The 16,376-nt window shown below is 48.5% G+C and overlaps 1 protein-coding gene across 1 annotated transcript in view; it reads left to right on the forward strand.

Annotated features, from left to right (window-relative positions):
• Positions 1-16,376, forward strand: part of PLCL2 (phospholipase C like 2) — a 213,500-nt gene that overhangs the window by 125,171 nt on the left and 71,953 nt on the right. The window contains exon 3 of the mRNA NM_001192255.2: positions 1,763-1,966. Coding sequence (NP_001179184.2) covers positions 1,763-1,966 — 204 coding nt within the window. The remainder of the gene's footprint in view (positions 1-1,762; positions 1,967-16,376) is intronic.

Raw genomic sequence — 16,376 nt, forward strand, 5'->3', positions numbered from 1 at the left:
CACAGACCAGCCCCCGCACACACACACACCCCAGCCCCAGCACACACACACACACACAAACCAGCCCCTGCACACACACACACACCAGCCCCAGCATGCACGCACACACACACACACACACACACCAGCCCCAGTCTGTGTCCATCCCAAAGATACATGTGTGTAAAGACATACATGTATATAACTATTAAGAGCAGAATGCCAGCAGCAAGTAAAACAAAAAGACCTTCTGGCAGCGGAGAAATGTTATCGTTTGTCTCAAAGCAAAGCATAATGGAAATACAGACAGCGTCCCGTTCGCCCCCCCCGCCCCCCACCCCCCGCAACCCCCCTACCCCCCCCACTCCCCGTCTCCGAGGCTGCCGTGGTCGTGGACCTCAGCCCTGAGCAGGCCGCAGCCATGCCGGCGTGGACGAGAAGCTGCCCGTCGCCCTTCGGGGCTGCGTGTGTCTACGCTGTGTGTGTGCCGTGTGCAGCTGGGGCTGTGACTGGGCCGTGGAGCCTGGGTGGGCAGGATCCCGCAGATGCCTGTGGTTGGGGGTGGGCATTGGGAAGGGGCGGCCGGCGGGGAGCAGGAGACGAAACAACCAGGGTGACGGCAGGTGGAGAAGAAGTCTGGGCTCTGAGGGCCCCCAGCGCTCGCAGGAAGGACTGACAGGCGTCAGCATCCAGGACACTCAACTTGATGACCATATTTAAAGTAGCGTTGATCAAATGTCCCATTTCAAACCGACGTGCTGCTCATCTCCAAGGACTGCGGTGTTTGAGCCCAGAAGGCACAGGTTTGGGGGGCCTGGGCCCCTGCCCTCTAGGCGCCATCCTCAGCCCAGGTCGGGACCCAGGCGTGCCTGGATGTCCCGTGTTTCAGTTAGAATGTCCCTGTTGCGGCAGCGCAGGATCGAGAGTGTCAGCCTCGTCCTGAGCCAACTTCAGGTACCAGCTTGACCCCCTCCCCTGCCGGCCGCGTGACCCCAGACGGACAAGAGGCCACGGCTGAGGCTCGGTTCCTGTGGGCCCAGCGTGGTGGTGGAGGGTCAGACAGGGCCACGTGTAACACGCGTGCCTCCAAGCGGCGCTCAAACGCCCGCTCACGGCTTTCTACAGTGCGGAGGGGCTTCCTTTCACGGGTATTTCTATGGCCTGCCGCTAGTGATTAGAAATAAAGGACATGGAACGCAGGAAGAGGAGCAGTGGGACCCCTGGAGACAGGGCAATGGGCAGGGCAGGCTGTGGTCCCCGGGTTTCCCGCCCGAAACTGCAGCTTCCCCAAAGTTCCTCTAGCTTTGGAACCAGCAGGTGTAAACAGCTGAGAGGGATTCAGGTTCCTACCTGCCAGATGCTCCTCTCCTTTTTGGATGGCTGGCCTACTTGATACTTAGTTGAAGCCTGATTCCATTTTTTTCTCGTCTTTTTGAAAGCAGAAGCCGTTTTTTTTTGTTTGTTTGCTTGTAGTTGCATATCGGTGTTTACACTGCTGTGAACTTTGATCTGAAAAGCGGCTTTGCCCTTCAAAAGAATTTAACTTGTTTGCCTCTTCTGCCCTTTGGATAAATTGGTGTTACAAATGTCTATGACTACGTTTACTTTGGAAAATAGCCCTTTTTCCCCAGGATAAAATAATCATTAACCACGTCTATTGTAACACGGACACTAACCGTTGTGCCAGGCAGCCCCAGGATAACCAGGTGTGCCGAGTACGGCATCCTTGGGACACTCAGCCCCTGCTGAATTACAGAGCGCCTTCTTTCTTCCCACTGAGCAGAATGCAGTGGTGTCCTTCAAGGAGCTGTGTGGTCTCTCCTCCGTGGCCAACCTCATGCAGTGCATGCTGGCGGTGTCTCCCCGCTTCCTGGGACCTGATAACACGCCCCTGGTGGTTCTGAACCTCAGCGAGCAGTACCCCACCATGGAGTTGCAGGGGATCGTGCCCGAGGTTCTGAAGAAGATCGTGACGACGTACGACATGGTGAGTGGCTCTTCGGACTTTCAGGGTGCCGCGGGGGAGAGAGGCGTCTTGGGCCGGTGCCCCTGGTGTGCTCGGGGCTCTGGCTAAGGACTTGGCTTTACCTGTGCGGGAGCGTGGCTACCCTGCCCTTGCTGCATTTGAAAGACTCGAGTGTTTCGTCGTTGCTGTTGCAGAAAGCAGGCCGCGGACACGTGCCTCCATTGGATCAAATAGTGGTCAGCTTTTCAGGAATACATCTGAGTTGCTTTCTAAAGCATACACGATTTTCGACACGCATAGAGTAAGGATTTTTTTTAATCTTTCCTTGCAGCCAGCCATTGATTCACCCATATTTTGTTTTCATTTTTCAAACTGGCAGAGGTGAGAAAGTTAGTTTTATTCTAAAATGCCTTTAAAATAGCCTCAGAGGCAGGTGTCTCCACCACATGCCTGGGCCGTGCAATGCCCTCCCTCCTGAGGGCAGCCACCCCATGGTGCCCATGATTGGTAATCAGCTTAGTGTCAGTGAGGAATCCTCGGGACACCCAGAATGCTGCATTTTTGCACTTGAGGTCTGCCTTGCATTTTCCTGATCGCTCCTGTTCTCGCTGTTCTTTCTGATTGACTGTGACTCTGAGGGGGGCTTCGCGGGTGAGCACCGCCCTTTGGAGCTCAGGGTGTAGCTGCAGCTATCTGAACCCCTGTGGGTGCCAGCGGTCAGGGTTGAGGGTGGGGCTGGACGCTCCCCTCCCAGATGGGCGAGGCTGCCACCTGTGCTCAGAGGCCACAGGCCTCACCCACCCCACCTCCACCCTTGAAGCGGGCGTTAAGACCACAAGACTCCAGGCTGCTTCTGCCGTAGGCTGCTGTGGTCTGAGACGGATCTGGAGGGGCTTTGTGAAGTTTAACAGAAATGTTTGTTTGCTGTTCCATAAGTGGATCAGAAAGCGGCAATTCAGAGGACTTGATACAATTTAAAGAAAAGAAAAAAAGGCTTTCGATCAGTATTTCCCACACCGTGTGCTGAGGAGCCTTGGTTTCTTAGGATGTTAATGTGTCCCCAGGGAGAAAAGATTCCGTGTTGAAATAATTTAGGGGAATACTGGTTTGAGTAAAATCAATCAGCTGTCCTCTCTGCGGGACTACGTGGGGCCCTTTGTTTGCTGGCAGTGGCCTTCCAAAGGCTGAAGGGCGTAGCATGCCCTGTTTCTTGCATTGACTTGCCATGGAGTACTATTTCCTAAAGCAAAAGTTAGGGAAGTATTTTTGTTCTTGGCCTTATTCACTGATGTCTTTGGGTGAATAAGGTTTGGAAGTGCAAATCAGAACAATGCAGTGTTTTTTTTCTTCTTTCCCCAGTTTTGTTGAGAAATAATTGACTTTCATATGTAAGTTTAAGGTGTGCTGCCTGATGGTCTGATTCACACATATTGTGAAATGATTACAATGGGCTCAGCGAACATCCATCTCCTTAAATAGATATAATTTAAAAAATAAAGAAGGGAAAAATTTTTTTCTTGTGATGAGAGCTCTTAGTTTTCTCTCTTGACAAGTTTCCTGAGTATCAGTCATCTTGTCCATTTCATTCCCAGGACGTCTTTGTCTTGTAACTGGAAACGTCTGCCCTTTGACTGCTCTCCTTAGGTTCTCAGTTCTCCGCTTCTGGTGACCACAAGCCCCACCCATCTCTTTTCCCATCAGTTTGGCTTTTTGTTTCTGTTTTACTTTCCACATGTAAGAGAGGTCGTACAGCGTTTTCTGACTTATTTACACGTGTGCCTTCAAGGTTCATCTGTGTTGTAGCAAATCGTAGGATCGCTTCATTTTTTGTGACTAATATTTATATGTATATAAGACATGTGTATGCATATATCTGTATGTCTCACAGCTCCTTTATCTATTGATAGACACTTGGGTTGTATCCACGTCTTGGCTGTTGTAAATAATGCTGCTGTGAACATGGGGTGCAGATATCTTTTTGAGTTAGTACTTTCATTTCTTTTGGATATGTTTCAGGAAGTGGAATTGCTGGATCCTACGCTAGTTCTATTTTTCATTCTTTGAGGATCTTCCTTGCCGTTTTCCCTAGTAACTGGACCAATTTACATTCCCTCCAATAATAAGAATGCAGTGTTTCCAACAGCTCATCAGTTCATTAGCTTAAGAAAAAAAGTGGCGTTTGAGCCCGATGCTTGCTATCTCCTGCTCTCTCCAGCTTAGAGCTCATGGGGACGTCAGATAAATAAGGACCGAACAGTGGGCACTGCAGGCGCGCTGCGGGGAGTGGCAGTCACCCCCGACGGGAGGGCAGCGGGGCAGAGCTGTCTGTGGACTTCAGGGGTCGGGGGGAACGCCCCGTACTGGGTGCTGGAGCGGCCGCAGGCATGAACACAGGGGAGCTGTCCTGTCTGCTAGAATGGCGGCTGGAGGGAAAAACATAAGAAGCTCCTGTTGAGATTACTTTGAGGGGAAAAGGGAAAGATAGGAAAAATGGAGAAGTCTAAAGAACCCTTCCATGCTGCGACTCAGGCTGCCTGGTTAGTTTTATGAGAAGCCAATAGAAGTAGCTGATATCTGTAAATGCTTTTAAACCTTAAGCCACAGATAGAATCGTTAGCTGCTTTGCAGATCTGTGTCGTTGGCCAGCATCTGAGATGACTTACCCGCTAGGGTGTTTCATGGGTCTCACAGCACAGTTTCTTCCTGGTAACCTTTTCAACAGGACCCTCCTGAGGGTGGGCTCTGATGCCCCATGGAGGTGAGAGCTGAGTGAGGGTTGGTACCAGGACCTGGTCCGGGCTGGGGGCAGAGCAGGAGGGATCCTGGTGAGGTTGACGCAGCACCTACCACACTACTTGGCACAGGAGTCTCACAGTACCCCCTTGCTTCCCCACCCTACCCTCTCCCTGGGCTGGTGGATGATAACACTTATTATGTAATTCCAATTTGCTTGTGACTTTATAATTGTGTTGTTGCAGAAATGATACGACAGTTAGCTTGCTTGAATTTTTAAAGTTGTGAAATTAGTCTTACGTAATGTTTAAATATCTGGGCTGTGTTATACCCCTAGTTTTAGTGATTTGTTCTATTTTTTAATTCCCCCTGATAAACTAAGCCATAAAGTACTTAAAATTAAATTCAAATTTTTATAATTCGCATTTAAAAATTGTCACATTGTTACAGCAATACGATAGCTCTTGTAATATTTTATAGTCCATTTATTAGTGACTTAATTACTTCTCACCTTGTGACAGTTAATTTATTAAAGCTAGCTAAAGAATAGATGAAATATTGATGGGAAATGCAGTAAGGTCTTGGATAGCCTCTCCTTTTATAATGTTATATTGAGCTTAACCCAAAATTAGCCTTGGAAATAAGATCTTATTTCATTTTGCGGACTTCCATTTATAGTCTGAAGACTCCAAATAAGATCTCATTTTCTTCTGTTGACTTCCCCTTTGTAGCCTGCCAACTCCAAGTGTAGGTGTGAGAAACGCTCCCCTCCCTCGCCAAGTCCTGCACTACTGTGCGTCTTTGCCCTGGAGGTGCCCCCAGCGAGGAGGGGCAGGTGCTATCACCTAGGGCGGCTGGAATATGTACTTATGCTGTCCAGATGGTGGTCCCTTTCCTGTGTGTAAACTCTCATGAATGAACTAGGGTGGCTGAAATGTGCCCATCTCTGTGAACACGGAGAGGCAGGGAAGGGGGCTGATCGTGCACTTGTCGGCAGTGTGGAGGCAGGAAGGGGCACAGAGTCTGTCTGCACACCTCCAGTCCCAGCGTGATTGTGAACAGCCCTCCCTTTAACCTTTACAAGTGTCCCTGTTTAGATAATCAGTTGTGTGATAACCCTGCCCATGGCCCCCAGAGTGTCCCGAAGGCCCTTATGATTCCCACCAACAGACAAGTCTTCAGAATGGTCCAGAATGGTTTGTCTTACCCTATTTGTAGATCCTCCTTGGGTCCTGGAAGTGGTGAGGTTCGAGGCTGGGACCTCACTCAGGAAGGTGGGTGTCAACGTCTCTCGGGAGCAGAGGAAGAAGTCAAGTTCAGACAGCTTCTTAAACCAGGCAGATGGGCTAGAAATTAAGAGGGGCTGGTCTGGAGAGTGGGAGCTGCCGTGTGGTCACAACAAGGGGGATTTTTCTTCCCTGGAGGAGGTTACAACTTAGGGGAAGAGAGGACGTGTATCCCTAGATAGTGAGAGGAGAGATGCTAGATATTTTAAAATATGTAAATGATTTTGAAAAGACTCATTTGAAAAGACCCTGATGCTGGGAAAGATTGAAGGTGGGAGGAGAAGGGGACGACAGAGGATGAGATGGTTGGATGGCATCACCGACTCAATGGACGTGAGTTTGAGCAAGCTCGGGAGTTGGTGATGGATGGGGAGGCCTGGTGTGCTGCAGTCCATGGGGTCGCAGAGAGTCGGACACGACTGAGTGACTGAACTGAACTGAACTGAAATAAATTATGTGGATGTTTGTGAGAGAGAAAGGTCAGTTTAAAGTTTAGGGCCTGGAAAGGCTTCAAGGAAACATTGGCCTTTGAGCTTGACCTTTATGAATGAGTCAGACTTCGGCAGGTGAAAAGTAAGAAGGAAGACTGTTGCAGGCGGGTTCACAGAGTGAAACACGCTCAGGAATGGGAAGCACGTCCTGGGAAACTGACACGTGGGCCAGGGGAGTTCCTGCACGTTTTTGAGCAATCAGGGGCCACGCTCAGAGTCAGGATTTGGGGCTGTGAGAGGGCTGGGTGAGGGAGAGCTCAGAGGTCACCCGCGTTTATCGTGCAGATGAGAAAATGGGAACACGGGTGCATCGCGCTAACGTCGGAACCAGCGTGAGGGCCTGGCTAGTCTCTTTATCCAGTTCATCCCCCATAGTCCAGATCAGGAAAATGAGCTGTGTGTGCAGTTTGTAGATGATGAGTCTGCCCATAAAGCCCAAATAGCTCCAATAATCATGATCTGAAATGGTCCACGTGGGGCTCTTGAAGTCCCAGGTAACTTATTTCTGATTCTTGTTCCCCCCCTGAAGGCAGAGAACAATTCGTCGTGCGTACCTTGGTGTATTTTTTTTTTTTTAGTATTTATATTATTTTTGACTATCAAATTGCACCATTGGGGCTTCTCTTTAGTTGTGGCTCACAGTGCATGGACTTAGTTGCACACAACATGTGGGATCTTAGTTCCCCAACCAGGGATTGAACCCAGGTCCCCTGCATGGGAAGGTAGATTCTTAAGCACTGGACCCCCAGGGAAGTCCCTTGGTTTATGTTAAAAGGCAGCTTTGATGAGCTTAAAATAGGGAGGACTGTGTTCAGTAGATTCAGTTCCACTCAAAGGAATCTGATGACAAGTATATCTTTTATATTATTACTTCAGAGACAGAAAATTTGAAGATTTTACTCGGAGCCTATGTAAATGAACTTGAATGCATCACCTGCTGAGAATCAAATACCACGGTTGAACTTGTTCTCTCGAGGGTTGAAGATCATGATTATGTAACCCGAGTAAGAAACTCTGGTGAGCATGTGGGTCCTCCATGACACCCAGTGCTCCTGGAATCATCTTCCCAGGGTTTAGGACACCTCCCCTCTCCCATCAACGTGACTTCATCCATCACCGTTTTATGTCAAAACGATGTTTACCCTTTAATGTTGATGAAAGTGCTGATTCAGTTCCCCAGCTCTTATTGCTTATTTGTTTCAGATTTACCAACTACTTTATGCTTAATTAAAAAAAAAAATGAGATCTGTACTAATACATAGAGACCAAGATGTCAACATTCTTCCTCAATAGAAAACATTGGAAGTTTCAATATTTTGTTAAGAGTTACATGAAAAGAAAGTTCTCCTTACAATTTTTTCGTTGGTCTTTGAGGGCTGTATTCCCAGGGAAATAAACTGGATACAAAAAGACAAGCCTTGCAGGACTCCACATAGGTGAGGTATCTAATGTAGTCAAGTTCATAAAATCAGAGACCAGAATGGTCATTATCGGGGCCTAGGAGGAGAGGGAAATGGGACGTTATTAATTACCAGGCATGAAATTTTAGTTCCGAAGCCCTCTCACTGAAGACCTGTGCACCACGCATGCCTCTAGTCAGCAGCAGTGTGTTACCCCGGAGCAGGTTAAGAGGGTAGAGCTCATGTTAAGCGTCCTTATCAGGCAAACATTTTTCAAAGAAAAAGGTGTTTTTCCTGATTTTGCTACCATGTTTCTGCACTCTGCAATATGCTTCAGTCATTGTCATTACACTGACGATGACCTTGTGGGGAATTAGAGGAGAGAAGGGGAAAACGGAGGGGAGAGGACACCTCGCTCCGTCAGAGAGCGCCGTTGTTGAGTCAGAGAGCGCCGTTGTTGACGCTCAGCAATGGACTAGCGGCCGCCATCTGCTGGGAGATGCCCATGAATTCATTCCTGTAGGTGCAGTTCCTTTGTCTCCACTTTCTGTTTTAAGTTAATTTGTTTCCATCTTTTAAAGCTCTGCAAAAATCCTGATTTTAATTGCCTTCACGCTTAATTAAGAGAGCACTCTCTGGGGAATCCATTTATCCAGTAGAGAACAGTATTTTTTTAGTGTTTAAAAAAAGAAAGAACAAGTTGCTTTGTCTAAGAGCATGTTTGCTCACTGTGAGTATTTTTACATAAGCTATAAGTAGCCCCTTCTACCTCATGCCTTTGCATATTTCTTCGATAAAGCAAAGTCCTTTAAATAAAAGATGTGCAGTGAAGGGTTTTTTCCTTACACAGACAAGCCAGCGTCAAGCGTGCTCTGCTGAGTGCTGTTGGTATGGGTTCCTGTATTTGGTCCGGCCACTGCCTGACGCAGGGAAGAGAGAAATCACACTTCATGATCGATGAAGCTGGCCCATCTGGACCAAGCAGAGATGATCTGTAATAAGGTTACCATTGATCCCCTTCTCCTCTGTGGCTCCTTTTATCACACTTCTGCCTCAGAACCTGACATTAAAAGCATCTTTTAATTGGCCGTGTCAACTGTCCCAATTTTTATAACTGTGGAAAACAGAACATTATGCCTTGGGCTAAGACTGAGCTAAAAAGAGGGTGGGGGGAAAGATTAGGGGAAAAGCGGATATACCCTGCTGCAGGGGCAAGAGCAGAAACCCGGAGGCTCTAGTTTAATGCAGAGGAGGAGGCCTAGCCACTGATGCTTCCACAAGCAGTTTCTCTGGAATCATCAGAACCGTATAGCTGAACTACTTCAGAGCGACGGCCAAGCCCGTGGGAAGGGAAGGAGATGTTTAAAGGCTGGGCGTGCGGATGGCGTCCCCTGTCCCATCAGATCAGATGCAGAGGCTGCCTTCAGCCTCCGGGAGCAGAGAGACCGACACACCTCGAGAAGATGGCGCTTTACTGGGAGCGGGTGGTGATGATCGCACGACCGGGTCTCTCCTCCGCTTTTCTCCTTTCCAGCGTCTCCACAGAAACCTTCGAAGGACGCCTATGTAGACGTGTTCCTAAACACACACATGCAGACCCCAGACACTCAGTGAGAGCGACTGGGGAAAAGTAGGCTGGGAGGGGCTAGCCGCTGCCCCGGAAGCGCCTTCAGCAGCAGCAGTGTTTGCCGGTGCCACGTGATGCCCAGCCCATCTGTCCAGGAGGACGGAGACGCAGATCTTTACGCGTTCCCCCAGCTCGTCGACTGCTGTCTCCAGACGGCAAGCGGTAAACGGGCCTGAGCGGCCTGGTGTCCCCGGCTGCACCGGAGGCCTGGCCTCCCGTTCCTGAGTGACCCGGGCAGTGGACCCGGGCCGGCAGGCGAGACGCAGGAGCCTGCGGCTGGATTTCCTGTGAACCAGCACCGGGGCGGGGGCTGCCGGCCGGGGGCTGGGACCGGGCACTGGGGGGTCTGCTCTGGCTTCTCCATTAGCACCTTGCTCTTGCTTTTCAGAGAGACCAAACAAGCTTGTTTGTTTGTGTATTGGGTGTCCTGGATCTTCGCTGTTGCCTGAGGGTTTTCTCTAGTGGGGGCGAACAGGGGCTGTTCTCTGGGAGTGTGCAGGCTTCTCCTTGGGGTGGTCTCTCTTTTGGGGAACACAGGCTCTGGGGCACACAGGCTTCAGTAGTTGTGGCTCACGGGCTTCCTTGCCCCAGGGCATGTGGGATCTTCCCGGACCAGGGACCAAACCCACGCCCCTGGCACTGGCAGGCAGATTCTTAACCACTGGACGGCCAGAGAAGTCCCAGATGGCTTATTTCTTGAACACTTTATTTCACTGACTCTAGCAGGAAATGCATATAAAATATATCTAAAGCTCCTAAAGAAAAGCTCCTGAGACTTAAAGCTCCGGCAAAGGGAACTTTATTTTCAAGTTTATTTTCTTCTGCATTATGCAGAGGAACAGTACGAGACTTCTGATAAAACTAAGATCGCTGGAGCACGGTGGTCCTTTCACTTCCTGTGAACGAGCTGACGGATTGCCTCCCGTGTCCACGTCAGCTTCTCCTCTGAATACGGGATTTTGCTCTGGTCCTGTTCCTTCAGCATTTATTGTTGACAAATACATCCTCTTTTTGACCAGAAAGTTTGTTTCTTCAGAGGCTGAAGATGCCTCCTTAAGGTGTTTGCTGAGTGCTTCCATCAGAGACCCACCAGGACCTCTCTCAAAGAGCCTGTGCGCGTCTCCAGAACGCGGCGCGCCCTCTGTCAGGAACAGACGTGGTTTTCTTGGCCGGGCGAGGCTGGAAGACGCGCTGGCCTCCTCACCCTGGTGCGTTCCGCCGGCTCCCTGCCGCCGTCGGGCTCTGCGGAACCAGGACTGGATGAGCTTCCGGGGCGTCACTCCTTCAGGCCTCCGGCGCCTCCGCCTGTGGGGCGGCGTCGAGGTCGGCCAGGCCGGCAGCTCGAGTAGGGGACGCGGCCTTCCCGGCTCTCCGAGGGCCAGGCGGCCGTCCCTCCGTTTAGCTCCCCTTGGTGAACCTGGTCCATCAGGTCACTGATGCGCTTCGGCTTGTCATCGCTCAGCTCCGCGGTTAAGCTGCCGGGTCTCTCAGACTCTGAGTCCCTCAGCCCCTCTGAGAGGCGCTGTTGGTTGGGGAGCGGGCGGCGGCCGAGGCTCCCTTCTGCGTCCTCTCTAAAGGCGGTCCTCCCGTGCGCACCACCCTGCCCTGCCCTTGGGGCTGTCCGCGCGGGGGTCTCCTGGCTCCGTCCGCAGGGCTCCAGGGGCGGCTCCCCGCGTCCTCCCTTGGGGCTGCAGACCCCGGGCCCAGCCCTGGGCAGTGGGGGGCGTTTCCTCTCCCCTAAGGCTGATGCTCTGGGATCCGCCTGGGTTGAGTCTTGCGATGTTAGATTAATCTAGACAAGAGTTTCTTCTTGACAAATCCTGACTTTCAATTCTGTCGTTTTGGTGGGAACCCAAATGAAAATCTAATTTGGCCTTTAGAACCGAGAAGTGTCTCTGTTTTTATGAAATAGCTGTTTTTTGTTTCTTTCTTTTCACCCAGCCTCCGAAACTCACTGTTTGAGTAGGTGGAAAGCCCCCAGGGCAAATGATTTATAACCTATGGCAGTGCGTCTGGGACAAAAACACCCTTGCCCTCTCCCGTTACACTCCCCTGCCGTCCCCACGCGGCGCGCGGTGGCTCGGTCCCCATGGCACGTCACCTCCTGGATTCCCAGAAAGACAGACCTCCCCAGATAGCACCTAGAGGGAGACCCGGGTGTTGAGGCAGAGTTAGCAGTGCCAGCTTTAAGAATTTAGGGTTACGTGATGACGGTGAAGACAAGGGAGTCGATACTTGGAGTGCTGTTGTTAGGCCAGTAACATTCTTCTTAGAGCGTCTTGGGCACGTGACCTCCTTTCGGTGTGTTGGGATTGATAAAGCACCTATGTTAAGCATAGAAATTGCCAAGAGAGGGAAAAAGGGGCAGGGAAATAATTTTCAGGGCGTGTATCTCATGCATATAGTCTGCTAGCACTTGAAGTTTTCCAGGATTAAAATTTGATTTGCTATTGAAACATACATCAAGCCCCATGAATAATATACAACCCTCCCTTAAAAGAGAGTGCTTTTTAAAGCTTGTAGAATTTGTTTGACATTTGATTTGCTCTTGAAACATACATCAAACACCATGAATAATATACAACCCTTCCTTGAAAGAGAGTGCTTTTTTTTTAAAGCTTCCAGAATCTGTTTGACGTCTTGAAGTTTGTGTTCACTGGGGTGGTGTCCACAGTGTGGTGCTGTGTCTACAGCCAGCTTTGTAGATCTTTCAAACCAGAAAAGTGACGGTCCAGAAACAGAGAACTGAATCGGCTTTCAGCGTGGGATACTTTGCGTGTCTTTCGCAGTGTGTGAGTTCTGAACCCTTTCAGAGCCACACGAGTGAAGTCTGGCCCACCTAGAACCTGTCCTTCAGGGCTCACCGCTGTGTTCTCCACCTCCACCCCGGTCCGGGAGCCCGCTGGCTTGCCATGGTCTTGGGCCCAGAAGGGAACCGAGTCTCTCCTTGACCCTCCAGCCTGTGCTGTGGAGGCCGAGGGGGCCGTGCCAGCCTGTGCTGGCCACTTTGAGGTCAGTGTGTTCCTCTCCTTCGCCATGAGCTTGCAGGACCCTGGGACAGAACCCTCGGAGGACCCAGGAACTGTTCCTTCACTGTTCATCCTGGTCTTCCTGGGATGGTGGTTTCTGACCCCGTGGGGAGCTGGGGACACGAGCCCCTGGTGATTCTTCATGCCAGCTGGGACAGTGGCTCGCTTTGCCACCTGAGCCTGTGGTTGGCACTGCCATCTGGCTCCGTGCAGGATTCAGAACATTCTCCAGCCAGTTAAATGGGGACGTTTTGCCCAAGTGATTATTTTAACAGTGCTGACTACAACTAACCAGTAAGAGTCACACAGGTAGACTTTTTTTTTTCCAGAAGTATTTTTTTCTGTCAAAGATTCATCAAAAAGATGAATGGTTTAATATTTTGTTGTGTCTCATCACTGTATTCAGGTTGGAGTTGAGAAAGACGATAAGTTTCAGGGATAACAGAATTTTGTGTAGCATCTCAATGTTCTGATATCATTCCCTGACTTTGCAAATGCAGGATCTGTTCGTCAGATTGATGTGATTTATCAATATCCATTCTTGTGTAGTTTAGAACAGCAAATGCTTTTCCGTTGAGAAGTTCGACAGTGTTGCAAGTCCCATTTGTAGTTGAGTTGGAAAGATTGAAATTACTTGGATACAAGTAGAAAATGGTTAGTGGTTGTTCATAGATTAGTTTGTAAATGCAGGGATGAACTCCTCTATTTTCGTGGACACATACTCTCTGGATGTACAATCACATTTTAGAAGACAGCTCTCTAAGGAATGGGATAATTTGGATGGAATCTGCTCCGTGAACGTGAAGCTATATGAAAATATGAAGCTATATGAAAATCATATGTTTCAGATTGTTTCTTGAGTACTACGTGTAATTGTTGACACTTACTTGGGTCACCTCAGACATCACTTCTTGGCAGTAAGATGTACTCATTTCTGAACGTTTTTCCTGTCTCTTATGCCCCTAGTTATGACCTGAAAATGTTTTAAAAGGTGTTTTTCCACAATTTTCTGAATAATGAGGTAGCAGTAATTTTTCTCTGCAGCTAGATGTTCTCCTGTCAATAACATTTGGTAGTTTGTATATTTTAAGCCTATGTTTTGTTGGCATGTAACATTTGACCTCAGGTTTATAAGAGAAGTGAAATCTAGCACTGCCCGTGGATTCATCGCTTCTTGTTTCTGTGTGGAGGGGAAGGCTAACCCAACGCCTGTAGTGGGGACGTGTCTGGTGGTAACTCCCCACCACACACACCAACCACTGTGCCACCAGGACCGCAGGATCCGTCACCCAGGATTCTATTTTAACAGCTCCTGGTTTTCGTTCTGTTCACTCATATTCCCCCACATTGCAGGGAAATAATTAATGCCACTCACCCCACTAAAATAACCACCCTTGACACCAAAAATCTGATTTTATTTCCACACGAATTTATCAGGGATAAAAATAGCACTTCATAATGGTTTTAAAGTCTTTTCTAACTTAATTAAGGCATTTAAAATTCTGAACCATAAGAAAATTATTCTCCCAGTCAACTCAGTGGGTGGACAATGTGATGTGTTAGGAGTTAAGTTTAACTCTACAAGCTTAATTATCTGTTAACTTAAAAATAACATGTTAAGTAGTTTAAAACATCTATTTTCCTACTGCGTTTAATATTAGTCAAATCTTTAGGACTGTTACAGGTTTTTATGTGGAGATTTTTTTATCTTTTATAGATCCTTTGTCTACTTACGGAAATCTTTATTTCCTTTGAAATTAGTGTTGATTATTCTAGTTTTCTTTATAATTATGGCACTCCTACATTAGAGGGGGCAAATGGAGTGTGGCACGTCATTTACGTCACTGAAAGAAAGAAAGTGAAAGTGAAGTTGCTCAGTTGTCTCTGGCTCTTTGCAACCCTATGGACTGTAGCCCACAAGGCTCCTCCGTCCATGGGATTTTCTAGGCAAGAGTACTGGAGTGGGTTGCCATTTCCTTCTCCAGGGGATCTTCCCAACCCAGGGATTGAACCCGGGTCTCCTGCATTGTAGGCAGATGCTTTACCATCTGAGTCACCAGGGAAGTCCAGATGACATATAATTTATGTCATTATATGACAGAAAAATAATTTTAGTTTTAAATAATCACTCATCTGGTGCCTAAAGCAAAAGAAAAAAAATCTTTGTGAGTAGTCTTGGCTCTTTTGAGTATTTAGCTAAATGCAGCCAAGATGGTAGTAACTAAATTTTAGTTGATTTCCTAAAGCTAACCTGTGAAAAGTCAACAACCTCAGATATGTGGATGATACCACTCTAATGGCCAAAAGCCAAGAGCAACTAAAGAGCCTCTTGATGAGGGGGAAGGAGGAGAGTGAAAGAGCCAGCTTAAAACTAAATAGTAAAAAAAAACTAAGATCATGGCATCCAGCCCCATTACTTCATGGCAAATAGAAGGGGAAAAGGTGGAAGTAGTGACAGATTTCCTCCTTTTGGGCTCCGAAATCACTGCAGACGGTGACCGCAGCCATGAAATCAGAAGATGATTGCTTTTTGGCAGGAAAGCGATGACGATCCTAGACAGCGTGCTGAAAAGCAGACACGTTACTCTGCCGACAAAGGCCCATACAGTGAAGGCTATGGTCTTCCCGGTGATCACGTAGGGTTGTGAGAGATGGACCATAAAGAAGGCAGAGTGCAAAAGAATTGATGCCTTCTAACTATGGTGCTGGAGAAGACTCCTGAGTGTCCCTTGGACAGCAGGGAGATCAAACCAGTCAATCTTAAGGGAGATCAATCAACCCTGAATACTCATTAGAAGGACTGATGCTGAAGCTGAAGCTCCAGTATTTTGGTTACCTGATGTGAACAGCTGACTCATTGGAAGAGTCCCTGATCTTACGAAAGACTGAAGGCAGGAGGAAAGGGGGCATCAGAGGATGAGATGGCTGGATGGCATCACCAATGCAATGGACATGAACTTGGGCAAACTTTGGGAGATGGTGAGGGACAGGAGGCCTGGCATGCTGCTGTCCATGGGGTCGCAAAGAGCTGGACACGACTGAGTGACTGAACAACAACAACAAATTCTCTGTAACCAAATTTCCCATTTATTTACATAAAACATATATGTTTATCCTTTAAAAATACGAATTGCACTTGATTTTGCCTGTTCTTTTCTGAAATGTGCATGTAGCATGTCCAACTATATCCTCTTTAATACTTTCAGTCCAGTGTGACCAAGTGAGGCTTTTCTGCTTTAATTGGCCTATCACTGCTTCACCCTATTGGGCTGTGTCAGTTTCTGCTGTGCAGTGAAGTCAGTCAGCGGTCAGGCAGCGCTGGTCAGTGGGCTGGGCTGGCACCACCTGTTTGTGTATGGGCTCCAGGCTTAAAACAGTGTTTACATATTCAGTCCAGTTCAGTCACTCTGTCGTGACGGACTCTTTGCGACCCCGTGGACTGCAGCATGCCAGGATTCCCTATCACCATCTCCCAGAGCTTACTCAAATTCATCTCCATTGAATGGGTGATGCCATCCAGCCATCTCATCCTCTGTCGTCCCCTTCTCCTCCTGCCCTCAATCTTTTCCAGCATCAGGGTCTTTTCAAATGAGTCAGCCCTTCACATCAGGTAGCCAAAGTATTGGAGTTTCAGCTTCAACATCAGTCCTTCCAATGAACCCAGGACTGATCTCCTTGAGAATGGACTGGTTGGATCTCCTTGCAGTCCAAGGGACTCTCAAGAATCTTCTCTAACACCACAGTTCAAAAGCATCAATTCTTTGGCGCTCAGCTTTCTTTATACTCCAACTCTCACATCCATACATGACCACTGGAAAAACCATAGCCTTGACTAGGTGGACCTTTGTTGGCAAAGTAATGTCTC

The sequence above is a fragment of the Bos taurus genome, chromosome 1 (genome assembly GCF_002263795.3).
Source record: "Bos taurus isolate L1 Dominette 01449 registration number 42190680 breed Hereford chromosome 1, ARS-UCD2.0, whole genome shotgun sequence".
Lineage (NCBI taxonomy): Eukaryota > Metazoa > Chordata > Mammalia > Artiodactyla > Bovidae > Bos > Bos taurus.